The 27,554-nt window shown below is 36.2% G+C and overlaps 3 protein-coding genes across 10 annotated transcripts; all 3 read left to right on the top strand.

Moving 5' to 3' along the window:
• Positions 1 to 1,195: 1,195 nt before the first annotated feature.
• Positions 1,196 to 22,115, top strand: LOC109603812 (RIMS-binding protein 2). 8 transcript variants are annotated; one of them, XM_049968784.1, is made up of 20 exons: positions 1,196 to 1,322; positions 8,663 to 8,832; positions 9,203 to 9,378; positions 10,077 to 10,421; positions 10,474 to 10,851; positions 11,807 to 12,047; positions 12,282 to 12,448; positions 12,505 to 12,648; positions 12,965 to 12,979; positions 14,820 to 15,010; positions 15,066 to 15,298; positions 15,358 to 15,907; positions 15,966 to 16,053; positions 16,649 to 16,867; positions 17,203 to 17,320; positions 17,373 to 17,521; positions 17,581 to 17,732; positions 17,816 to 18,089; positions 19,035 to 19,120; positions 19,589 to 22,115. In XM_049968784.1, the coding sequence occupies exons 2-20, from the start codon at positions 8,666 to 8,668 to the stop codon at positions 19,994 to 19,996; spliced, it is 4,101 nt and encodes a 1,366-aa protein (XP_049824741.1). In that variant the 5' UTR covers positions 1,196 to 1,322; positions 8,663 to 8,665; the 3' UTR covers positions 19,997 to 22,115. The 8 variants fall into 8 exon arrangements, with proteins under 8 accessions (XP_049824741.1, XP_049824739.1, XP_049824743.1 ...); XM_049968782.1 differs by lacking the exon at positions 12,965 to 12,979 and adding an exon at positions 14,057 to 14,089 and having other exon boundaries at positions 12,505 to 12,657; positions 16,670 to 16,867; XM_049968786.1 differs by lacking the exon at positions 12,965 to 12,979.
• Positions 22,116 to 24,003: 1,888 nt separating this feature from the next.
• Positions 24,004 to 25,474, top strand: LOC109607877 (retinaldehyde-binding protein 1). Its single transcript, XM_020024335.2, has 5 exons — positions 24,004 to 24,239; positions 24,363 to 24,682; positions 24,739 to 24,922; positions 24,981 to 25,157; positions 25,211 to 25,474. Exons 2-5 carry the CDS (start codon positions 24,414 to 24,416, stop codon positions 25,403 to 25,405), a joined length of 825 nt encoding a protein of 274 aa, XP_019879894.1. The 5' UTR covers positions 24,004 to 24,239; positions 24,363 to 24,413; the 3' UTR covers positions 25,406 to 25,474.
• Positions 25,475 to 25,764: 290 nt separating this feature from the next.
• On the top strand, positions 25,765 to 27,222 carry LOC109607876 (alpha-tocopherol transfer protein-like). Its single transcript, XM_020024333.2, has 5 exons — positions 25,765 to 25,933; positions 26,018 to 26,303; positions 26,359 to 26,542; positions 26,592 to 26,768; positions 26,819 to 27,222. The coding sequence occupies exons 2-5, from the start codon at positions 26,020 to 26,022 to the stop codon at positions 27,017 to 27,019; spliced, it is 846 nt and encodes a 281-aa protein (XP_019879892.2). The 5' UTR covers positions 25,765 to 25,933; positions 26,018 to 26,019; the 3' UTR covers positions 27,020 to 27,222.
• Positions 27,223 to 27,554: the final 332 nt, after the last annotated feature.

The raw sequence follows: 27,554 nt of genomic DNA, 5'->3' as shown, positions 1-27,554 counted from the left end.
TCTTCAATTAATTAGACTTCAGTGTAACGTGAACAAAAAGTGAAATAGGAAGTGTAAAAGTAAAATTAATGTGTAAACAACTAAAACAGCACTAATAAATTTAAGATTATATCTTTTTATTGTACTATATTGCTTTACTTTATCTGAATATATAAAAATTGACGAGTTGTTAACAATAAAGCAAAAAAGTTATGAAGAAAATTTAATTATATAATTATTATTATACTTTAACGAGTTTCAGAAAGAGGTATTTAAATAATTTTATTATATTTTTTTTAATTAATATTAACTTCTGATTTTCTTTGTAATAAATTTGCCAAAACAATCTTCAACGAATTAGACATCAGTACAGTGTCAACTAAATGTGAAATAGGAAGAGTAAAAGTGAAACTAATGTTTAAACAATTAAAACAGCACTAACAAATTTAAGATTATATCTTTTTATTGTACTATATTGGTTTAATTTCTCTGAATGTTGAAATTGACAAGTTGTTAACAAAAAGCAAAAAAGTTTAGAAGAAAGTTTAATTATATAATTATTATTATACTTTAATGAATTTCAGAAAGAGGTATTTAAATAATTTTATTACATTTTTATATTAATTAAAGATTATTTTCAGATTTCCTTTGTAAAAAAATTTGTCAAAACATTTTTTAACTAATTAGACATCAGTACAGTGTCACTTAAAAGTGAAATGATAAGTGTAAATGTGAAAGTAATGATTAAACAACTAAAATAACATTAAGAAATTTAAAGTTGGCTTTTTATTTCAATAAAATTAATTATTATGATAAATTTATCTGTTTTAGAAAGATGTATTTAAATAAAATTAGTATGTTTTTATATTACTTTCTGATTTTTTTTTGTAATAAAATTTAATTTTTTTTTCTTGAAAATAGCAAATTAGAACAATAATTTATTGTTTTAGTTAATTACTCAATTTTCAAATGAGATATAATATATAAAAAATCGAAATGCTTAAAACCAGAGTATTTTCAAAAAGCCTTAAACAATATCCAAAAAAAAAAAAAAAAGATTCCTGTGACAAACCCAGCACGAATGATTAATACGTGCCGTCGCCGCACAGACGGCGCCGCGAACGGTGGAGCGGCGGGCGCCGTTACCCGATGACGTCACCGCCCCTCGGCCTGGACCTCCAACACAAAATCAATTCAGAAGGCGCGCGCGCCACGACTCAATAGTGACCTATATCGGTATGCCGCCATTAAACGTCGAAAAGTGTCCGTCCTGATAAAATAACCGCGGATAGAGCGTACCGACGCCGCACCCGGACTCACCGCCCAACACCGACACGACCGGGGTAAGTTTTAAAACACGTGAACTGCCCGAATTCCCATGAACGGGCGGCTCGACCCGAGCCGGACGACTTTTGGGGGGTGCATATTCCGCCGTATATCGGTTCACCCGTTTATTTGACAATTTAGACTTTTGCCTGACGTTTGGGGGTTGCCGTTGAGAAGCATTTAAGTTTTGGAGAGTGCATCCTGCAAGATGTTAACCGATATATAGCTTACTTAGATCTAGATTATTGCGTTTACTGCTTTTTAGTATTGTTCTCAGATTTACTGCACAGTTCGTGTGATTAATTGAGTCTTCTGGTGTATTTTGTAGTGGACAATTCGTTTGATAAGTAGTTTTTTGGCACATTGACAGAACGGGGGGGATTCGTAACACCTGTTTAGGTATTATCGCCACGTACATGACGAAATATTGTTTAACCGGTGGTTTTCAGTTAAGGGTAAGGGGTGATGATTTGGTGGTGTCGGAATGGTTATACTTTTTTTGTATCGATTTTTCGGCTTTCCAGGGTTTTTGCACTTTCGAACTACTGTGTCTTAGAAAAGATTTCAGGAGATCAATACTGATTTTTTTAAGAATTTTATTAATTAATTTTATAACTCTTATTTATCTACAAAAAACATAATTAAATAGATGTGTTTTGACACGAAATCCTGTTTTATATATTAAACTTCGTATCTACAATTTACATTCAGCGGAAAATTATGTGGTTGAATGAAAACATTTTCATAATTCATTTGATATCGTGAACTTTGACTTTTAGAAATAATAAATTTTAATGTAAATGATCCTTTAACATTTCTCAATTAGAGTTTCAAACAATTATGACTTAAATTGCTTGAAACTTTTTATATTCATTACGAATTGTATTTAATTTCATTTTTTAATGTATATCCTACTTTCTAATTGGAATTTGTGATATTTAACAAATACTTCAAACAATTTAATTGTTTTGTTTCTCAAAATATTTATATTTAACAAGAAATTATATTTAAATTTTGTTTTCTCGTCCTTAAACATAATTTATAATATTTAACAAACACTTTAAATGATTTAATTGAACATAAATTGAATTTAACAGAGTGAATGTCAAAATATTTGTATTTATTAAAAAATTATATTTAAATACTTTTTTAAATTTATTTTCGACTTCTTAAATATATTTTATAATATTCAATATATACTTTAAATGGTTTAATTGACATAAATTGAATTTAACAGTGTGATGTCAAAATATTTGTATTTATTAAATGGTTTAATTGAACATAAATTGAATTTAACAGTGTAATGTCAAAATATTTGTATTTATTAAAAAATGGTATTTAAATTCTTTTTTAATTTATTTTCAATTCCTTAAATATAATTTTTAATATTTAACAAATACTTTGAACGTAAATTGAATTTAACGTTGTGAATGACAAAATTATTACTTTATTTATTAAAAAATTGTATTTTAATTCTATATTTAATATAGTTTTGATTTTTTAAAGATAATTTCTTAAATTTAACATGTATTTCAAATAATTTAATTAAACCCAGATTGAATTTAATAGTTTAATTGAGAAATTGTTGTTAAATCCTTTTTTTCAATTTATTTTCATCATTTTAAACATAATATCGTAAAATTTAACAATTACTTCAAATAATTTAATTGTACATAAATTAAATTTAACAGTGTGAACATCAAAATATTTGAATTCTTTAAAAAATTGCATTTAAATTCTGTATTTAATATAGTTTGGATTTTTTAAACATAATTTCGTAAATGTAACATGTATTTCAAATAATTTAATTAAACCCAGATTGAATTTAATAGTTTAATTGTTAAATTATATATATTTATTGAGAAATTGTTGTTAAATCCCTTTTTTTCTATTTATTTTCATCATTTTAAACATAATATCGTAAAATTTAACAATTACTTCAAATAATTTAATTGAACATAAATTAAATTTAACAGTGTTAACGTCTAAATATTTGAATTTCTTAAAAAATTGTATTTAAATTCTATATTTAATATAATTTTGATTTTTTAAACATAATTTCTTAAATTTAACATGTATTTCAAATAATTTAATTGAACCCAGATTGAATTTAATAGTTTAATTGTTAAATTATTTATATTTATTGAAAAATTGTTGTTAAATCCTTTTTTTTCTATTTATTTTCATCATTTTAAACATTATATCGTAAAATTTAACAATTATTTCAAATAATTTAATTGAACATAAATTGAATATAACAGTTTGAACGTCAAAATATTTGAATTCATTAAAAATTTTATTTAAATTCTATATTTAATATAATTTTGATTTTTTAAACATAATTTCTTAAATTTAACATGTATTTCAAATAATTTAATTGAACCCAGATTGAATTTAATAGTTTAATTGTTAAATTATTTATATTTATTGAGAAATTGTTGTTAAATCCTTTTTTTTTCTATTTATTTTCATCATTTTAAACATTATATCGTAAAATTTAACAATTATTTCAAATAATTTAATTGAACATAAATTGAATATAACAGTTTGAACGTCAAAATATTTGAATTCATTAAAAATTTTATTTAAATTCTATCTTTAATGCCTTTTTAAATATAAGTTTAACATGTTTTTCAAATAATTGAACCCAGATTGGATTTCACTGTTAAACTATTAAAATATTTATATTTATTAAGAAATTGTTGTCAAGTCTTTTTTTTCAATCTATTTTTATCATTTTAAATATAATATCTTAAATTTTACAAATACTTCAAATAATTTGATTGAACATAAATTGAATTTAACAGTGAGAACGTCAAAATATTTGAATTCATTAAAAAATTATATTTAAATTCTAAATTTAATATATTTTTGACTTTTTAAACATAATATCTTAAATTTAACATATATTTTAAATAATTTAATTGAACCCAAATTTACTTTAACTGTTTTTTGTTTTTCTTAATTTATTTTCAACATTTTAAACATAATTTCTAATATTTAACAAATACTAAATAATTTAATTGAACATAAATTGAATTTAACACTTAGAATGACTTATTTATTTTACTTTAAATTTTTTAATCAAAATTTCTTAAATTAACCAAATATTTCTAGTGATTTAATTGAACCTTAATCGTATTTGACATTGATACAATGATAATTTAACATTTGAGTGCAATTAAATCATTTAAATTGAACACAAATTGAATTTAACTACAAATCTATAAAATAATTGAAAATAGAAACAACATTACTGTTAAATAAGTGAAAGAAAGAAGCTTAAATAATCTTCTCCAACAAATCCATCCATTTCACAATAATTCAGTCCCGTCCCAATAAATAAACTCGTTTAATTAACGCTCCGGGCAACAAGCATCGAAATTTACGATTTCCGTTCCTGGCAGCCACTCAAAAAGCCCTCTTATCAATAAAACAACCGTGGCAACAAGTTACCGTTTTGTCTTTTGCACCGCAAAACGAAAAACGCGACGGAACGTTTCATAAAACCGTCCGATAATATTAAATCATTCATCGTCGCTCCCGGGCCGAATCGGTCGTCCCGTAAAGGATGACCGGCAATAAAATACCGCCACTTTATGCGCCATAATATTAAAAAGGGACCGCGATTTTTCTCCGTCGCGGAGGAGATCGATGCGATCGATCGGTTGGCGAAAAGGTGGCCCGGTTTTTAATTCGGGACGGATGCAGCTGCGATGCTCTGTGGCCGTGTGTGATTTTACTTTTCCCGGTTTCGGTATCGATTACGGACGGGGAAGTTTGCACTGCTTTGGGGAATTTGTTTTGCGCACCGTATCTTACCCGATGTTGTCTTGTCGTGATTTATCTTTACGTGCATGTTTTCTAACGGACACGTTAGGTAACATCTCTGATGGGTAATGATGTCTCATTGTGTGGGAAAGTGATGGTGCATTTAAAAAAATATCTGCGACCTTTTAAACTACGTTTATAAGTGAATGTTGAAGTATTACATAATTAAATTTTCATCATTCTTTATTATTTAGTCAATAAATTTTTAGGTTTCTGTCTAATTCAAATAACTATCGTGGTATGTAATGACAAGAACCTTTATTGGAACCAGACAAAACATTGTTTAATCAATGATTTTGGGAACAGACAAAAAATTGAACTCATTATCTGACACACTGAATTTTAGACTATTTGGTTATGATTGATAAAGTTTTGATTTAAATTTGCCTAAAGAATGTTTAAAAATATATAAACTTCAGAACACACCATTAAAAATTATTTTTAAATTACAAATAATAGTTTGTTTTATGAACTTCATCAAATACCTGAAAAACCTGAAATTCTGAAATTTTTGACACTGGTTTTGATTTGATAGAAATTTATCTAAAGAATGTTTAAGCTATATTTAATATTTTCAAAATTAAATGTATGGATTTATATTAAAAAAATAAATTACCCCCTTATTCATGTTTCGAATAAACAATTGTTAACTATCAACGCATCAAAATGTAAACAAATCATAATTTAATTAAATTTTTAGATTAACTGAATTGTTTTTCAAAAATTAATTTATCTTTTTATATTTTAATTGATTATATATTCTGATAATTTATTGACAAAATTTTATGAAATAAATAATCTATAAATTTATTTTTTAATTTATAATAGTTTGATTTATTGAAAAAATATCATTGTCAATCTTCAGAAAACACAATTAAAAATTATGTTTAAAATACTAATAATAGTTTGTTTTACGGACTTCATCAAAAACCTGAAAAACCTGAAATTTTGAAATTGTAGACAGGTTTTGGTTGATAATGTTTCGATATAAATTTGTCTAAAGAATTTTTAAAATATATAAACTATATTTATTATTTTTAAAATTTAATAGATTTATATTGAAAAAATAAACTACCCTCTTTTTATTCCCGTTTCGAATAATGAGAATTGAGAACTGTCAACGTATCGATATACCAAAAAATTATAGTTTAATTAAATTTTTAGATTAAATTTATTGTTTTTCAAAAATTAAATTTCCTTTTTATATTTTAATTGAATATATATTCTGATGTCAGTTTATTTACAAAATTTAATACATGGATTTATATTTAAAAATAAACTACCCCTTTTTTATTCTTCTTTCGAGTAAACAATTGAGAACTATTAACGTATCGAAATATAAAAAACCATAGTTTGATTAAATTTTTAGTTTAAATTAATTGTTTTTCAAAAATTATCATAGTTTAATTAAATTTTTAGATTAAATTAATTGTTTTTCAAAATTTAAATTTCCTTTTTATATTTTAATTGACTACATACATATTCTGATGTCAATTTATTTACAAAACGTTTTGAAATAAATAATCTCTAAATTTATTTCAAAATTTATAATGGAGTATCTCGATTAATTTAATAAATTAAAAATTATATTTAAATATTAATAATAGTTTGTTTTACGGATTTCATCAAAAACCTGAAAAGCCTGAAACTCTGAAATTTTGGACACTGATTTTGGTTGATAAAACGTTGTTATAAATTTTTGTACAGAATGTTTAAAAATATATAAAATATATTTATTATTTTCTAAACTTAATATATGGATTTAAATAAAAAAAATTAACTACACCTTTTTATTCCTATTTCCAATAAACAATTGGGAACTATCAACATGTTAAATTATAAAAAACATAGTTTAATTAAATTTTTAGAATAAATTAATTTTTTTTCATAAATTAAATTTCGTTTTTATATTTTAATTGAATATATATTCTGATGTCAATTTATTTACTAAATGTTTTGTAATAAATAATCTGTAAAATTATTTTTTAATTTATAATGAAGTGCCTCGTTTAATTTAACAAACATAACATTACAAGTTTGATTTATTGAAAAAATAGACTTGACAATCTTCAAAACACACCATTAAAGCTTAGATTTAAAATACCAATTAGAATTTGTTTTATGGACTTCTTCAAATGTCTGAAATACCTGAAATTCTGAATTTTAAGACACTGTTTTGTTTTGATTGATAAAACTTTGATATAAATTTGTCTAAAAATGTGTAAAAATATATAAACTATATTTATTATTTTCAAAGTTAAGTATATGGATTTATATCGAAAAATAAACTACCCCTTTTTATATTTATTTTATTAATAAATAATTTTGAATTATCAACGAATCAAAATATAAAAAAATCATAGATTAATTATATTTTTAGATTAAATAATTGTATTTCAAAAATTTAATTTTCTTTTTATATTTTAATTAAATGTATATTCTGATGTCAATTTATTTTTCAAAATGTTTTGAAATAAATAATCTGTAAATTTATTTTTTAATTTATAATAGTGTGCCTTTAATAATTTAAAAAATATAACATTACAACATTGATTTAATGAAAAAAATAGTCTTGTAAATCTTCAGAGCACTCCATTAAAGTTTTAATTGAATATATATTCTGATGTCAATGAATTTAAAAATGTTTTGAAATAAATTATATGTAAATTTATTTTTTAATTTATAATTATAATGTCTCGAATAATTTAACAAATATAACATTACAATTTTGATTTATTGAAAAAATAGTTTTGTAAATCTTCATTAAAAATTAGGTTTAAAATACCAATAAGAGTTTGGTCTATGGACTTCATCAAATGCCTGAAATGCCTGAAATTCCTGAAATTCTGAAATTTAAGACACTGTTTGGTTTTGGTTGATAAAGCTTTGATATAAATTTTACTATAGAATGTTTAAAAATATATAAACTATATTTATTATTTTCAAAATTAAGTATATGGATTTATATAAAAAAAATAAACTAACCCTTTTTATTTCTTTTACTAATAAACAATTTGAACTATTAAGGAATCAAAATTAATTATATTTTTATGTGGGTTAATACAAAAGAAAATGAACTATACCACTGTTTTTAATAAACAATTGTGAAGTATAAGCTTTTAAAATATTGGGATTTTGTCTTTTTTCTAACTATATATTTATATATTATTTTTATTAATTCAACTACAACCTTGTAATATTTATTGAAAACAAACTATTGTGATATTCAAAGCAGATAAATAAAAAAAATAATTCTTTTATAATGCTTATTCGTAAGCAAATCAAATGGAAAGCAACAATAATAAAACGCCCTCAAAAAACCCCTCTGTACCAAGTCCACCGTCCCTAATTACCCCCCAAACAATTACCACGTTGTGACAAAACCGAACAACAAACGAAATCCAACACAAAAACAGGCAGCCCCATTCCATTGAAAGGCCGGCCACGAGTCACGCGACCGACAATTTCCATACCCCGTATCGATTTTCACGACCCATGTCCAACGAATCAATTCGTCCAATTCCAGGAAATGGATCTGGAGATGCAGCTGAGAGCCGCGGAGGCGCGACGGGCCGAACTCGAGAGGCAGCACGGCGAAGCGTTGGCCGCGCTCCGGGGCTGCGGTCCGGACACCCTGGAGGCCAGACAGTCCAGGGTCAGGGAGCTGGAAAAGAAGGTCTCCCTCGAAACGGTCAGGTAAGTGGTGGACACGTCAACGACGCTGTCATTACACGTGGCGAACGGAACAGTTTCTCTTCCATGTGGAACCCGAGATGTTTTAGTGCCTTGGGAACGATTCCGTCAATGAATCCTTACTCGGATGACTGTTGGAACGACGCCATGCGGTAACTAACCAATTAACTAGTCCAGTACTGTGCTAGGATGTCTCTTCGGAGGTCTTAGCTTCACTTCCGACTCTTCCTCCTCGATCCGTTGTTGAGAAAACAGTTAGAAACGAGTTTGTCCCTTAGCTAATCTCGCGTATTCGCCTGGAAAAGCCTTTAAGACACCTCCAATTTGATATTGATTTGATGAAATGGCTTGTGAACAACTTGTTGGTTTCCAGATGCGAAGAGTTGCAATTGGAATTGTCGTCTAGAGGCAGAGGCATTGGAGGCGGCCAGCATCCGTCCCCCTGGGGATCCGCCTCTAAAGGTACAGAAATAGAACGTATCATGGCTAAAATAGAACAGGATAACAGAATCTTAGCTGAGTTAGATCATAGTCGGTCCACTACGCTAGGTGAGTTAGCACTAGTTGGCGCTTATTTCCACCCCTATTTTATGTTACACCAACCCCGATCGATGTACGAACACGTAGCTGGCTTTTTCGTTGCACTTGTAGATTTTGTTTTTGACCTGTTGAATGGCGTTATCGTCGGAGGAATCTGGGCAGTTTTATTCGCAGTAAAAGCTGCCACGGGTCGTAAAACGCGTTTGTGCGAGATTATGGGGGAACATTGTTGTGAATTATGATCAATCGTTGCTGCCTTGATTAAGTTGTCGCTTTTATTGTTAATCTGGTTTTTATCGATCGTTCCGCTCAGCTCATTTATTTACCATTAAGCGATAAAGTAAAGTAAAACATTCATACAACATTGTGAATTATTTATTACTAGCTGTGATGACACATTCACCAATGTTTTATAACTTGTCATTACTGGAAACTTTATTCCACTTTTCGATTAACTAATAGAAGTCGGGACAAATAAAAGTAGCCTAAATGTTAGCTCAGGATGTAACCTATGGCCGTGCCAAGTTTTATCAAAAACCGACAAGTAATTACAACGTGATGTGCGTACAAATTGGAAATTCTATTGATCAATAACTTCAGTTTTTGCATGAACAATTCTTTGCACGTTGTTTCCTGCTTGCCGTTCTTTTGCCCCACCAACTGGAGGTCGATGCAACCCACATCACACGTCGTCCATCTTGTTGCAGGTACAGGGCTTGCGACAAGCGCCAGCAGCCACGCTTTAGGCGAGTGCAGCCCGCCCATCTCTCCGATCACGATGTCGCACACGACGCCCAGCATCTACCCGACGTCGAACGCGATCTCGCACAACGTCTACCCGGGCGGCAACCTGTCCGGGACGTGGGGACCGTCGGGGAACCCCTCAAGCTACAACTCGACGCAGTACAACAGCCTGGGCCACCACTATTCGAACAAGACGAACCTGATGGGCGGCATGGGCACGGGCGTCGGCGCCAACATGGGCATGGGCATGAACGCCCTGCACAACACCGTCGGCATGGGCACGTCCCTCGGGCACACTTCAGTTTTGGGTAAGTCTCGCTGGTGGCGTCCCCTGTGCACTTCATTGATTGTGCGGATCAGGCACTTCGTTAGGTCCTTCCAACTTGACATCCACCATCACCGGCACGGTCATAGGAACGTCGCTGGGCACCAGCTTGGGCACCTCGATGGTGCCGCAGACTAACTACCAGACCAGCTCGATGGCCAACACCACCTTCACAAATCCCAACCCGACCGGCAACGTTTCCGGTCTCTCCTCCCTCCAGCAGACCTCCTTCAACAACCCGACGTTCAGCAACCCGGTCACCAGCACCCTGAACCAGTACAGCTTGCCCTACAACCCGGTGACCACCAGCTACACCAACAACGTGACCTTCTCCAACCCCCTCAGCTCGCAGTTCGTAAGGTCGAGCGGCCCGATGAGCATCAAGCTGAAGCCGATGGACGAGGTCGATCTCGGTAAGTCTCCCTTTTGTTTTTTTTTTTTTTTTAATACCAGATCGTGTATCGATTTTCCTGGCTAATGAACCGACGGCACAGGATATTGCCGGTGCCACGGCTAATTACGGATACCTACACCGTAATCCGATCAATTATTTAAGCGCCGGAACGTTCACGAAGTCTGGTTATGACCCATATTCATACCCCGATTTCGTATTATAATTACACTGTCCGTTTTGATTAGGTTTGCTGTAGATTAGGATGCAAGTGATTTAGTTTTTAGATTGGTTAACTCATCATTGCATCAAAAAATGTCTTCTAGTTTTAATTAAGTCGTTCACCAATCAATTTTTTTGATTGGAACTAATTGGACTAGTGTCCGCATTATTTCATGTCTTTCATAGCTAGTTTATTTTGCACTTCATCATTTAGCTACTAAAATGTCTTTTAAGCAAGTCTTCTTGGCAAAAAGACAAATTTCATCATTTCATTCATTTCCTTTATCATTTCCTTACTTCATTTCGTGTAAGATATAGCTTTATCTTCCTTCCATGTAGTTAGTTTCTTTCGTCTTACATCCAGTATCATTAAAAAAGGTTCTGAGTGGGCAGACAAGTTCGTTTCTTTCCGCCATTTCAAAGTAAATTTGTTTTGTCTTTAATCATCTTCTTCCAGTTTATAGTTAGTTTGTTCCATTCTTCTACATTGAGCATCATCAAATTCTTCTGAGTAGAAAGACAAATTCATTTAATAGTTAGTTTCTTTTATTAGAGTTTGTATAGTTTCATTTGTTTCCTGATTTTTATAGTTAGCTTGTTTCGACTTTCGTCAGCACTAGCATCACCAAAGTCTCCATAAAACCAAGTTTCTTCCACAACTGTTCTCTCATCCGATGTACAAAACCCATCATCGTTTTATCCTCGACGATCTGGTCGAGTTTAGGCGTTTTTCGTGATTTTTGGTGTCTGAACAGGCGTGAGGAGGGTGGCGACGCCGGTCACGCCCGCACCCCCAGGCTGGCCGGTCGGTTCCAACGTGACCACTACCGTGTCAGCAGATCTAAGATCAAGGCTGCTTACAGATGGACTGGACTCGGACTGGGGCGGCATCCAGACCGTCGACCGCACCTACCTCAACGGCCACAACCCCGTCGAGGGACAGGTCGACATGCTGGACATACCGGGAAAGGGCAGGTGCTCAGTTTACATTGCCAGGTGAGCTGTTTTTTTGATTGATGATTGGACGGCTTTATTTAGATATCGATCCGAATAACTTCTAAACAAATATCGCCTTCAATATTCAAGTTGATAGATAAGGACAATCGATAGGTCGTTCGACCAGAAAAATGCGATATTAATGTTTTACCCCGCAACAACCCGTTTCGGGCCAATCGATAAACCACATACGCGGGTTCATCCGAAAGTTCTCCACCTAACGGACGTTTGCAGGTTCTCCTACGACCCGGAGCCGGAGGCGGAAGAAGAGCTGAGCATACAAGCTGGTGACTACCTGTTGGTTTGGGGCGAACCTGTCGGTCCAGGTGGGTATTTGGACGCTGAACTTCTGGACGGACGTCGCGGGCTTGTTCCATCCCACTTCGTGCAACGTCTGATCGGTAACCTAGCCCAGACACTTTAAGCCCCCCAACCTCATCACCGTTTAAATCCACAGGTGACGACTTGTTGGAGTTCCACCAGGCGGTGTTGAGCACGTTGCGCGAAGAGGAGATTAACCAGGAGAACTTCGCGGCCGACGTGCAACGTCTGAACGAACTGGCCGAAATGTCCGAGGTGCCAGAAGATGATGGTCCAGAAGGTGAGCAAGGTAGGCAAACGCATTGCATGCTTCTAATCGATGTGTGTGTGTGAGTTGTGCATTCGATGTTTAGTTTCACTTTGTTCAAGTAAAGCGGACACTTTAATACATTTACAACGACGGCTAAGTCTGGATGGTGTGGCGGTTCGACGATCTGATTACAGGATACTGTAGTGGGGCTTCGAACCGCCACAACCACAAGCACCAATAGTGCAACAAAAGATCTGTTGTTGAATAATTGGGACAGATGTTTTGTTGCAACACCAAGCCTCTAATTTCACTGTTAAATTAACTTTTCTTTGTATCGAACACGCAGTAAAAATTATACGAAGTAAGTAAAAGTTGTATTCTAAAAAGATCTAGCGAGGATTCGTCAATAGATGCCGCTTTGTTATAATTTTTTGAAACGATAGTTCTAGAGATTTTAGACTAGTTTTTAATTGTTGTTTTAGTTTATTTTTGATGTGTTTAGTCTAAGCGTTAGTTTAGTCAGCTCAGTTCAATTAAACGTTCCAAAAACTATCAGTAAATTAATTTGGAAACTATTGTTGGAGTGTTTGATTTGAACATTCGAACTAGGACGTTTTTGAAAGGGTTTTCTGCTTTCTTAGAACGAGTTCTGCATTTATTTTGTCGACAATATTATAAGCGACCGACTGCTTCACATAAAAAAAATTAAACAACCGTTTAATTTTTCTCTTCTACTTTATTTTTTTTATATATTTCTTCTTAGAACCGTAGTTTTATTGCCTTGATTTTCAAAGTGCTTATTATTTTGAAAATCGAAACAAATTGTTCTGCTATTTTGAATTTAAAAACTTTAGAGCAACCAGTCAGCTTAAGCATACAATTAGATTCGTTACAGTTTTGAGGCTTTATTTAGAGCTACATGAACAGTAATGGAGCATGTAGGTTCTAGACACTTAGAGCTAACTAGAGTCGAGGAACGGTTCGTTCAAAACTGCTGTCTTCAAAGAACAATCGACATGGAAAAATGGAAGGAAAGCTAAACTGGTTGTGATGTTGAAAAATTATCAACTGAAACACAGTTTTTAAATATGTAACAAATAAGTTTGTGCACGTATTACGCAGAAACTAATTGTTAGATTCGTATGACACTTAATATAGTTGTGGTTTTATATCTTGGATTAACATTTGTCTTCTGAATAAATAAGAGTTTTTACAAAATATTCTAGTAATAACAAAATTACCCAGTAGCGACATCTATTGTCGAGTAGCAACCACGAGTTAATTCTTGTGCTGCTCAGAAACATTTCAAATATTACAAATAATGTAAATGTTCGTAATTCCAACATTTATTGGCTTAATAAAAAGTGTAAATGAGAAAATAACTTATAAGTGATAATTAAAACAGTTTTAAATGAGAATCAATTTTTATATTTGCTAGGTGCAAAGAAGCCAGTGGAAAATTTGACACCGGGTAAGTGAAAAATAACCAGTCCGGGCATGAACCCTTGTAATTCAATCAATTAATCAATCAGCACCATCAGATTAACGGATTGTACAGGTTTACATTTTTTTCGTTCAGTTATCACCAGTAGTAAAGCTCCACATTGTATTGTAAATAACATGACGCTTTGAAGACAGCAATTTTGATTGATGCAACCAGTTAATTACACACCAAACGAGCACTAACATGTTTAAAACCTTTTTCGACACTTCAACACCCTTAGAATAGCACTTGAAAGAGAACCATTTGCATTCTTTAACAAGTTTATTGAGATAAAAAGTTTTGCATCTTCAGGAATGTTCAGTTTTGTAATTGAACCCAAAGCCCTTCCACCTCTTCTTACCTCGTCACCTCCATGATCCCTAGCTACAAACCCCCACGTCTTTCTCTTCGAATCTGTCTCTTGTTTTGTTTTAAATCAGAAGCAAAATAAATGAAACTCTGTCCAAACTCAGCGAAGACCGTCGATCAAACAAGATCCTTGGCACGCCGGTCGCAACTGGGGGAAGATCCCGTTGACAAGGCGAGTTGTCGAAAAAGCCGGATCTTCCCCCACTGGCGGCGGCGTCCGTTCCGGTGGTGGTGAGCCAGTCGCCGAGAGAGCTGACCGAACGAGCGTCTTATCACTGTCATTGCGCGCCCACCGCTTAACCACGCCCGATTTGTCTCTCTCTGACAGACCTTTTCTTCTCGGTGCTAGTACCCGCTCCGCGTCAGCTCACCCTCGAGCGGCAGCTGAACAAGAGCGTGCTGATCAGCTGGACCGCACCCGACGTCGGACCCGGCAACCAGATCGAGAGCTATCACGTGTACGTGGACGGAGTGCTCAAGACCACCATCAAGGCCACGGAGCGCACCAGGGCGCTGGTCGAAGGGGTCGACTCCAATCGGGTCAGTGGTCTGAGTGCTAACGGCGGGGTTGATGCTAAAGGTTGGTTTGTTGCAGCCTCACCGGATTAGTGTTAGGTCGGTGACTGCGAACAGGCGTACCTCTAGAGATGCGGCTTGTACCATGATTATAGGGCGGGACACCCACTCGTTGGGACCTAGTGCTGTTAGGGCATCCAACATAACATCCACTTCGGCTGTTATTAGTTGGTTGCCCGCCAACTCCAACCACCAGCACGTGGTCTGCGTCAACAATGTGGAAGTACGAACTGTTAAGCCAGGGGTTTACAGGTACCACTTCCAAATCCACAAACTATTGAGAAACGTACTTAATAATGTGTCGTTTTTAGACACACGATAACTGGCTTGGCACCCAACACCCAGTACAGGGTGACGGTGCGTGCGAAGCACCACAGGGCTGCGCAAAACGTCGCCAACCTGGCCGAAGACCTGCCGATGCCCGCGGCTGCGCACACCGACTTCCGGACTCTGCCCAAGGGCCTTCCCGACCCCCCCAGCGAGATCATGGTGGAGCCCGGACCGCAGGACGGCACTTTGTTGGTGACCTGGCATCCCATTCTCACCCCCCATCATCCGGGGTCGGCCATAACGGGGTATGCAGTCTATGCGGACGGCAAGAAGGTCACCGATGTGGACAGCCCGACCGGGGATCACGCCTTGATAGACATCAGCAAGTTGTTGGGGTTGAATCCGAAGCACGTAACGGTGAGGACGAAAGCGAGGGACAGTCAGTCGGCGGACAGCGTTGCCACGGCCATACCGATGAGTGTGCTGAGGGGAGGCGTTGTTAAGGCGAGGCAACAGCCCCATTCGGCCGTCATGCCAGCCCACATACGTCAGCAGATGCCCAGGCAGCAGCAGCAACAACAAGGACAACAGGTACCACCACCATCATCAGCTCAATGGAAAGATTTATGACGTAATTTTGTTTTGGCAGATTATTGAGCCGGACGAAAACTTAAGCGACAAGGAGATATTTCCTAACTCCTCCATGCACCGACAACAGTCGGGAATACCATCAATAGGTAAATGATTTGTGTTCGTTAGTTTTTTCGATGGAGCGATTCATCAACAGCAAACTGTAAACTTTAAACGCTCACACTTTGGCAGTTTCCTGTCGTGACAACCAATAATACTAAATACAAGTAACCGTTTTGAATTTAGAGCTGGGCATGGTACTTTGAGAGCTAGTTGAGTTGCTTTTAATTGCTTTTAGAACAGGTTTATGAAGAGGTATTGATAACTAAACATAAACTGCTTACCTTAACCTCAATTAAAGTTGTTTATTGATAACTCTTCAGGCTAAATTGAGGTGACCAAATAGCAGGTGGTCAGATTGGGAGTTTTTGCTTAACAGTAAATTAAACCGGAGTAGTGTTACAATAATTATTAGAAGACGCGAGTAATTAGACAATTTTTTGGATCATGCAAACCCCTCTTGCCAAAAAAGTAGGTTGCGTAGCTAGTACTCGAGTCAAAGAAGGACGTGGACGTGATCAGGGACCGCACGGCGTCCAACTTCTTCTTTGATGCCGCCGCAACAGGGCAAAAAATCTTGGTGTCGGATTGTCGGGTCGCCGGGGAACCACCTCTAAACCAGCCGTATTGTTTTCTAACTAGTAGATCACCGGTCCGTTGCAGAGATAACCAAGGAGAACTACGACGCTAATCTGTCCGAGGACGAGCTGTTGGAGCGCAGGAATCCGCAGGGTCAGTATCAGCAGCAGCGGCAACAGCGCAGACCCAATCAGCAGCAAAACCAGCAAGGGCAGCAGCAGCGCATGGCCGAGACTCAGGCCCAACAGCAGGCCGGCGCCCAACAGCAGTACTGTCAACAAGGTAACCATCAAATGCGACAAACGACTTAAAAAATAAAACGTCCCACGAAATGTTTCTTAAAATTATGTGTTACAATTAAATCAACCATCTCATTTGACAGACACTACACAAACACTACTTACCACCAGGTAGGTCTTTGGAGGAGAGTTTTAGTATGGCTAGATCATAGGATAGACGGTAGCATGTTTTTTGGTAGTACCAGCTACTTGATAGTTTATATAGAGGACGTCCAATAGGGTTTTGATCTTGTAAAATAATACCGTTATCATCTTTACACATACATTAACTATAACTTATGACTTGGACATTTGCTGAACCTCTGTTGGCGGTTACAGCTCAATCCAACCAAAGAGTTAATCAGCAGCAGATGAGGAACCAACAGATGCAAGGTGCCAGAGGGGGAATGCCCATGAATAACCCCAACAACCCTCAAAACCAACAGAAAAAGCCAAGGTTTGTATTTTATGGTAAAATATTATGTGGTTCTGATTAACTGTTGTTGTAGGTATTTTGTGGCACTGTTTGACTATGACCCAACAACTATGTCTCCAAATCCTGATGCTTGTGATGAGGAACTACCGTTTTCTGAGGGCGACACCATTAAAGTTTTGCTCGATAAGGATGCCGACGGTTTTTACTGGGGCGAATGCAAAGGTACTACCACCAAAAACAACCTTAAAGTGATGCTTGATTAACTGTAAACGTTTTCGTAGGTCGTAGAGGTTACGTACCACACAACATGGTGATGGAGATAGATCAACAAAGAGACCGTTACGGCGACATCTACACCAACTCACCGATGAAACGAATGCTGGCCTTGTACGACTACGACCCGCAGGAACTGAGCCCGAACGTGGACGCGGAGGTGAGAAGCTAGTATAAGTCTTAACCGATAACACTGTTCCAACCGTGCCCCCCAAACTCTACCGATTCGCTTACCCCCAACTGCAGGTGGAACTGAGCTTCACCACCGGCCAGCTGATCAACGTCTACGGCGAAATGGACGACGACGGCTTCTACTGGGGCGAGATCGACGGACAGCGCGGCCTGGTGCCGTCCAACTTCCTGACGGAGGCGACCAACGACCAGTACGGGCCGGGACAGACGTCGCAGGGCGGCAGGGCGGGCGTGCAGAGGGGCGGGCAGCAGAGGGGCGTCGGCCCGGGCGCCAGGGGACCGCCGCCGCCGCCCAGGGACAACCAGATGCGGCAACGGAACAAAGGTAAAGCGGGCGTGGGTTGGAATCGGGGGGCGGAGCCAGTCGGTCGTCCCTGAAGATTGACTCTTGAATGTTTTGTGGGGGATTCACCCATTGCGACTGTGATGTATCGACGTCGAGGGTTGTTTCTGTATATAAGGGTTTCAAATTGGTCAAGGTTGTGTAAAGGGCGTTGTAAATAATTAATTTTTTGGGCAAAGAGCAACCTTCATGGACAACTTCAGACCGATCAACTCCATAATCTAGACTAATGTATGCTTAAACAACACAACGAAAATTTTTTGGCGATATTCCGACTGTTGATATCCATCACACTCTTGCTTTTTATATATATTTATTTTTTGGTTTTTGATTTTTATGTGTGTTCTGTAGATTTTTATATATACATATATTTATGTCGTGACCACAGATACCAACACACAAAATACATGATGCACTAATTTTTTGAAGAAGAACTGTACATAACCAAACATGTTCTTGAATGACCTCGACTAACTTTTTCAAACCAGAGAAGCTAGTCGGGGATTCCCCTAATCATGTATTTTAGCAAGCGTGTGATGTATAAGTTTGTTTTTGATCTTAATTTTTTATTGTCGTTTGCTGGTTTAATCAAGTTTGGTCACTTTTTTAAAGTATTGTAACCTGAAACGACAACAAAAAGCAAAAATAAAACAAACAGCTTTATTTGTCTTCATGTTCGGATGTGCACTAATCAAAACATGTATGCGCTAGCTCTATCTCTATCTCTTTGCTGGTTTTTTTAACGCATAATGACTCATACAAGCCACGCGGACACGTGTGGAAACACAACTCCTCCCCCAAATATATAAACAACAACAAAAACACACCACCTGGTTTTCCACACGTGTCGTTCCCCAAAACTAAGTGAGTCATTGTGTCAGGGAGAAAACACAGCGCCTGATTGTATTGTATGTTGTCTGTTGCTAGATGCCTGTCCTGTTGTACCTTCTCAAATAGACAATATTCAGAACACTGCGACCACCACATCAACACAGATCACCGAGCACAACCAGGTACGACTTGACATACCCCTCTCTCTCTCTATCTCTATCTGTCTCTCTATTCTCTTGTTTGTTTTTATTAGCGCTGGCGCCGCCCACAAACCCGGACGTGGTTTTTGGGCGGTTCACCCCCCCCCCCCTTTTCGTTGTAATCCGTCCCGTGTTCACTGTGCACGTTCGGTGTTAAACGTAGATCCAACTGACATGCGAGTGAAAAATCATTTGATTTTAGTACGGCCCGTGGTACTGTAACCAAAGTCCGCATGTACGTGTGTTAATTGTCGTGTCTCGGTTCCTGTGTTTAGATGCTTTCGACGTTTTCCACCCTCTACCCCCCCCCCCCCAAACTTTTATTGTTTAATGAGCATGGCGCAGTCGGAATCAGTGTTCGACTATAGCGGGCGCGACTAGTTTGCTTTCCCCCCCCACAATGACGGAAGCTAAGTTCCGGCTCCTCCCACTGACCTCGGTCTTTTGCAGGGGAGGGGGAGAGGCCCGCTGAGGGGCGTTGGTAATCAGCAGTCCGGCATGCAACCACCGATCAGCCAGTCCAACCAGCAACAGTCGACGGGCGGCGGTCTGTTCAGCAGCCTGACCGGTCTGGGGCAGCAGCAGCAGCACCAGCAACAGCAGCAGCAGCAACAGCAGCAGCAGCAACAGACGCCGTTCCAAAGCAGGCTGGGTCAGATGAAGGGCGTGCCGCAGGTGGTGCCGAACATGATGCAGGGACAGATGGGACAGAACCAGCAGCAGCAACAGCAACAGAACCCGAACATGGCCGGGCCGAATCTGATGCAGAAGCTGAACGAGATCACGGCGCCGGGCGGCGACATCCTGAGCAAGGGGAAGGAGCTGATTTTTATGAAGTTCGGTCTGGGAGGGAAATAACCGGACTGGGTTGCGCAGGCTGGGTCCCGGTGTGTTACGGGAGCAACGCGGGAACTTTGAGTTGGTTGTCGCGTTGGTCCCAACGGATGGCGGGCGACGCCCGTACCACTACAATAATTAACGTAATGGAAAAACAAAACTGTGCTTCTACTTTAAGCATGTGTTTAAAACAAGTTATTGAACATATATTATAATAAACTTTATATTTATTATTTATACCTATATAAATATATACAATTCATATGATATCCATACATGTAACCGTTTGTAAAAAGCTGTAGCTCCATCGCAAAACTAGGTTTGTTAGGGTGACTTCTCAGCGACATGTTGTGCTCACCTCCGTTTACCTCTCCCCCATTTTTACATCAATGACAAAGTTATTTAGTTTTTTAAGAAATCTTCTTGTTATAGTAAGTTTTGTACAAAACATAGTACTATTCAATGTGCTTCTATTTCTGTTAACAAATACGTTATGGCTCTATTACAAATGTTGATTTGAGATAGATTATTCAGTGTTACGTTGTAATTTTGTAGGTTTATCAGTTGATAGAAACTAAATCACATTACAATTTACGACTGAAACTCAGTTTCGGTGGATTGACATCGCTGACTATATCATTGAAGTGTTCAAAAATAAATAACCAGAATATAAAGACAGCTTATTGTTCTTTTATGTCTGTGTAAGCTGCATAAACTCAGTATTATCAATTATTGAAAGTAAAAATCGTTTGAAATGATCAACTTAAGTTTAAAGTACTAAGTACAAACAAAGACCAAGCTGTAGACCTTAAAACCATTGATTTAGTTCTGAACTGGCTCCAAATTGTGTCTGTGTTTTGTGTTTCATAATTGTCATCCATGTTTTTCTTTTAAATCCTTCAAATAATGAAGCAGACATTCAAGGAGCACACGGTTTTGATAATTATTGTTTCCAGTTGAAAAAACAATTTTAGGTCTTGCTTAAACCACAAGAATAAGAACAACCAGAACATATTCTTAAGTTCAGCTATAAAACCAACTGATTGATTGATTATTTATCCACTATTAAATATTCAAGACAACACCTCCAAAGTCAAAAGTTTTTCTTATTCTTTTCCGTTGGTTTAAAACGTCTAGAATCAATTTTGTTAAGTTTCGAGAACAGCTGAAATGGCACAACCAAAAATAAAATTACTATTGTTATATATACAACTAATTGTACATGTTCTACAGTTGATTTTTAATCTTGAAGCTGTAGCTGCTTCACGGTTAAGAACAGGCCACTAAAGTATGTTGTGCCTTCGAATATATCTTTAAACGCACAACTAGACATTCGATTTTTCACTTCGGACAGGAATTTGAGCCGTCTTTTCCTCATATCACTTGTAGGACTTTTTAGATGGTGTTGGAGGGTGTGTAGGTTGAAAACGTGAAAGACTCATCACTTATTGGTTGTTTGTTTTGTGTTTTGAAAAGGTGTAAAAAATTTTGAATTGAACATATCATTAGCGTGTTACTTTTTGGTGTCTTTTCATTGATTACAAAAGTTGTTTGGCTTTATGGTTGTAATTCCTGTTAGAAGCTGGATTAAATGAATTTCTAGTATTGGCACTTATAATTTATTGTATTTATTTTGTACAAATTGTATTGTAAGATATAATAATAAATATTAAATATTGATGTTCATTACAAAACTAACAACAACCAGTGAAGCTACTTCATAAACAAGAAAAAGGTGTTACCGCTGATTTTCCAGTAGCTTCAACTGAGCGTTTGAATTCCCTATTGTATATATATTCTATCGCAAGCTTTTTATTGACTAAGTGATCTAAAACATGAGGACCCCCAAATTAATATCAACAGTTTCTATTATTAAAACAAACAGTAGCTGTTTGGGTTAATTTTGGGAGTTTTTGACGGGCTCGTTTGGAGGTCCTCGCAAAATACAATGCAACAAAGGATGCGTTGATGGATGTGATTTAACGCGACTTTTTCTTTTTGAATGGTTGTGATGCGGCCACATATCATAGTTTGGCCCAAAACGAGCGCTTGTTTGTTAAACTACCTTTCATGTAAAATAACACTGTACCAACTAAAAAACAACAAATGATAATAATAAATAAAGTCATTTACAAAGTTATACGAAGCGTTCGGTGTTTTATTTGCCTTCCACTTTAATATACTCATTGGTATAGAATATAGAAAAAGTGAGGTTAGGTTGGGTATGATTTGATGATGCACTATTTGCTACCCTATTTTAAGGTCCTTCAAAATCCAGTTTTCCAGCAGGAAAAATGTTCAAAATCCAGTTTTCCAGCAGGAAGAATGTGCGACCTCATAATGCGAGGGTTATTTTGGAGTTCTTCCAACTTTCCGATGGAAATTTGCTGCCATTTCTGGACTTGAACATATTTGGTATCATAGGTATTGGTATTTTGAATTTGAACCGTTCCTCTAAAGTTTTGGAGCACCTTCAGTGTCAAGAAGAAGTGGTATGACATGAGGTACCTCAAGAAGAAATTGGCCATCTCATTAGATCAATGCCAAGGCGATTCAATGAGAGTCTAGGTCATCGTGAAGGTCCAACTCATTATAAATTCAAAAAAATTATACTATTCAATTCAATTCCTTCTATTTCTGTTAATAAATGCATTATGGGTGTATTAAAAATGATAATTTGAGTAGAATTATTTAGTACCACATTGTAATTTTGTGACTTAACAATTGATAGAACATAGACATTACAATTTACGACTGAAACTTAGTGGATTGAAGGGTTCAAAGGTAAATAATTAAAATATAAAAACAGACAGCACACCCTCCAACAATATCTAAAATGTCCTATAAGTGATATGAGGAAAGGACGGCTCAAATTCCTGTCCGAAGTGAAAGTTGTGCGCTTAAAGATACATTAAAAGGCTCAACATACTTTAGTGGCCTGTTCTTAACCTTGAAGTAGGTACAAGAAGATTAAAACAACTATAAAACATGTTCAATTAGTTGTAAAAATGGCAATAGCAATTTTATTTTTGGTTGTGCCATTTCAGCTGTCCTTGTAACTTAACAAATTGATGCTAGACATTTTAAACCACCGGAACAGGATAAATAAAACAATTATCAAGATATATAAAATAACAATTATCAAACACAAATCACAGACACAATTTGAAGCTAGTTCAGAATTAAATCAATGGTTTTAAGGTCACAGTTTGGTATTTGTTTGTACTTAGTACTTTAAACTTCAAATGAGTTTATGCAGCTTCCACAGACATAAAAGAACAATAAGATGTCTTTATATTCTGGTAGTAATTATAAGAAATTGAATTTCAGTCATACATTGTTATGTGCACCTTCAAAATTGATGCTAGACATATTCAACAGGATAATGACCGACATTATATTGCCAATGTTACCTTACATCGTCCAATATCTATGAACATTTGTTGCCTTGACCAGCAAGATCTCCGGACTTATCACTCATTAAACATGTGCGAGTTATTATAAGTAACAGTGTTTGAAATTCAGCCCTTCCTACAAACTGTTTATGGGGCCTCCAACCTCATGTAGAGGTGACATGCAAAGAGGTACCTCAGGATGTAATTGACATCTCATCAGATCAATGCCAAAGCGAAGCAATGAGTGTCCATATCTTGTTGAAGGTTCAAGTCATTAAAGTATACTAATCAATATTCTGACCACAGGATTTTAAAATAAACTTTTTTTTTAATTAAAAATATGTAATAATTTGGGTACTAAAATGTTTTAGATTTTAATTATCCTATTGACGTTGTGTTTACCTCATAGCACCGTCAGAACCAAACGATTTCACCTATTTGTAAATATTATTTATAATTACTTGATAGCACCCAAACAACAATCAATTAATAAATTAATATTTGGTAAACAATGTATTGAATGTCGGCCTCGCAATCGCAAGAGAATGTTACAAAAATTATTCATAAACTACAACGGTACAAGTAAATGTAATTTATTTCTGAGAAAATAATAATATTAACCAGACACAATTTTATTCATGCAACAACAAAACAGGTCATAGAACAATGCGATCTACATAAACGTGCCACATCCGTAGCGATTAACACGTTGTTATTCATATTAATGGGTAAACGTGAACAAATTTTACATCAAAAATTGTGTAACTGGTTGTAAGATTTAAAAAACTTGACCTGGAGATTTTCTTACTTATCACCAATCTCATCTGCAGTAGCAGTCAGTTGTGTAAAAGTGACGGAACAATTCTGAGGTAGGATATTTATATTCCATGCATTAATTATGGTCACAGTGATACTGTAGAAAATAAACGAATTTACATTTTATTATTATTGCCGTAAAACGTTAAACGTGTTTCTTTATTGCACACATCCAGTGCTGAAGGTCTGCACTTTTCATTCTAAATTCCATAACAAATCCAACCGCCATGGACTACAATTTCGAAGCCAAAGAAGTCGTGGAGCAGGGCAGGACGTCCCAAAAAGCCATCGACTCCATCAAGTTGTGGATGAAGGACGAAGACCTACCCACGATTCCGGATCAAATGGTGGTCATCTTCCTGTTGTCCTGCAACAACCAACTGGAGTTCACCAAGAAAACCATCAGGGCTTACTACAAGTGCATGAAGAACTCCCCGGAGCTGTTCGACGACCGAATTGTTGAACGAAAGGACTTGCAACTGGCTTGCACCACCGTGTAAGTATCTCACAAAAAGGGTTTTAATCTAATTGACGGTGCTACAACGTGCACAGGCAAATGGTGAGCATCCCCAAACGCACGGAACAAAACCACGCCATACATTTCTTTAAGTTGGTGGACGGGAGCTACAGCAACTTTGAGCTGGTGCCTATAATGAAGGCTTCGCTCATGCTCTTGGATGTCACCCAACAGATTAACCCTCCGGATGGCCTCATCGTCATCATCGACATGAAACCCGTAACTTCTTCCAGTTGCTTTTATTAGAAGCCTGTAGGATTTATCTAATTTGTTTTAGTTTGGACTTATGCACTTGACAAGGTTAAAGATAGGAGCCATAAGGAAGTACATGCAGTTTGTGCAGGAGGCCTTTCCTTTACAGATTAAAGCAATACATATTTTAAATGCCGTTTACTTCTTTGATAAAATCATGGCCATTCTAAAGACAGTGATGAGCAGCCACCTCATCGATTTGGTGAGTTGGTCCAAACCCAATTACGTCCACTACTAAGCTTTTATTTTAAATAGATGAAGATACATCCTTCAAGCCTTAACATGGAGGAGTTTTACAAAAAATACGTACCAGCAAAGTATTTGCCTTCGGATTATGGTGGTGAATTGTCTTCAATGGAGAAACTTCACAACATGACCATGGAGAAGATGGAGAGAAGGCAATCGTTCTTTGATGAGGAAGAACGTAACAGGAAAGTGTTTCGGTCTTAATACATCGTTCCTAGTTTAGTTTTAGGTTGCGTGATTGCTCAATTATTATAATAAAGTTATGAATCCTAAGATTTTGTAGTTTCAATCTACTCTTCTTAACTTCTTCAGTAACTTTAATATAATAATACACAGTAAACTGTGGTAAAGACACGACACTTGATAAATTTGACACCATCAAGGTGGTACTGAGTCTTGCTTAATTTCTAATACAATGAGGATTACATTAAATTTAATATCTCATTGAAATGTGATGGTCCCATTATGAATTATCCATTTGCAATGAGTTATTGCCGAAATCCATCACACTTTGAACTTTGTCGCAAACATAAAAAACATTAATTACAGTATTGTAATGTTACATACATTAATTTAATATAATTGCTTGTTGTTGGAATTCTTTGAAATAGCAGGTAATTTTCAATGCGCACAAGGGTTTTCAATTAATGTTGCAATTAAGCCATTACTTCTAAGCTAGTACCTATAGTACCATACTCTGTTAGTTCCTCAACAAACGTACAACCAAACCCGGTAAGTACCAAAAAAATGTCACTGTCATCCCAACGTTAAGGTTAAAATCTGAAACTAATTCGGGCAATGCATTCAAAATTTCAGCGATGCAACGCACACCTAAGTTCACCTGGTGCGCCCAGGAGAAGATCAACGACGGTTCGACGAGCCGCCAGAACGTGGAGGAGATCAAGAAATGGCTCGACCAGCATCCAAACATTCCCAAGATAAACGAGGAGCAGATCGTGCTGTTTCTGATCGCCTGCAAGAACGACCTGATGGCCACCACATCGACGATCAACTCGTACTTCAAGTGTCGCCAGAACGCTCCAGAGTTCTTTAGCAATCGGCATGTCGAGTTCGAAAGTCTGAAGCAGACCATAGAAGTGATGTATGACTTAATGGTTGAGTGTTGTAGGCGAAATGTTGGTTTTGGTTTGTTGTAGCGAGTCGGCGGTGATGACCAACATGACCAAGGACAATTACGCGGTTATTTTCTCCCGTTTGAAGGACACCAACTATTGGAACTGGAACGTAGAATCTTCGATTAAGTATTTGTTCATGTGTTTGGACCTGGCGATACAGGAGCATCCAGTCAAAGGTTACATTGCTGTTTTTGACATGAAAGGGGTGGGTACCCAATTAATTATTTCCTTGGTTTTAATGAGTTTCCTTGCAGCTGGGTTTGATGCACTTAACAAGATTGAAAGTGGGACCTTTGAGGAAGTTCTTCGCTTATCTACAGGAAGGTTTGCCTTGCCAACTGAAGGAAATACACATTCTAAACTGCACCTACATTTTTGATAAACTGCTCCTCATCATCAGGCCTTTCATGAAAAAGGAACTGCTCGATATGGTACCAATCTAAATAGTTAAAAATTTCATTGTATTAATTCAATGTTTTAGTTGAAAACTCATCAGTCAAGTTACGACATGAATGAGTTCTTTGAACACCACGCTCCTCAGCATTGCATACCAGAAGATTACGGTGGTTGTTTACCAACGATGGCGGTACTTTGTAAACAAACTCTGGAGAAGTTCAAACAATTGAGACAGTTTTACGACGACGACGAACAACAAGTTAAACTGTACCGGAAGGAAAAGTGACCATAAAAAAACTTAGTGTCTCTCTAATAAAGTTTTGTTTTACTGACTTCTTTGTCGATTTATGTATATAGTATATTTCTAGTAGGAATGAATGTTTAATATTTTGGTCTTTTCTGTGGTATATGTGTGTTTGCAAATAAAACAAATATTAAAATAATTTATGTTAATGGAGTAATTAAAGTTTGAAGAGTTTTCGACATTTCTTTAAAGACTTTGTGGTTAACAACGCCTTCTTAGTTTTCACTAGAGTGTAAACCATTTGTTGCCTTTTTTCAGGTAGTTTCCTTGTTAGAATTGCTATTCTTAGGTTCCTCATGAAGAACGCTCTGTTTTACGTCTTCAAGAATACTTTTATATGGCTCTACAAAGGACTTCGAGACTTTAACTTCGTTAAACATATCCTCAATACCTTTATTCCATCAGTTAGTGGTTTTATGATTTCATTAGTGTACAAAACTCGTTTGTTAACGTTAAACTGTGGTTTGTATTTTAGTTGGGTACATGTAAATAAATATTTTGGGTCTTCCTGTGATAA

The sequence above is a fragment of the Aethina tumida genome, chromosome 6 (genome assembly GCF_024364675.1).
Source record: "Aethina tumida isolate Nest 87 chromosome 6, icAetTumi1.1, whole genome shotgun sequence".
NCBI lineage: Eukaryota > Metazoa > Arthropoda > Insecta > Coleoptera > Nitidulidae > Aethina > Aethina tumida.
This window is presented reverse-complemented; position numbering and strand designations above follow the sequence as displayed.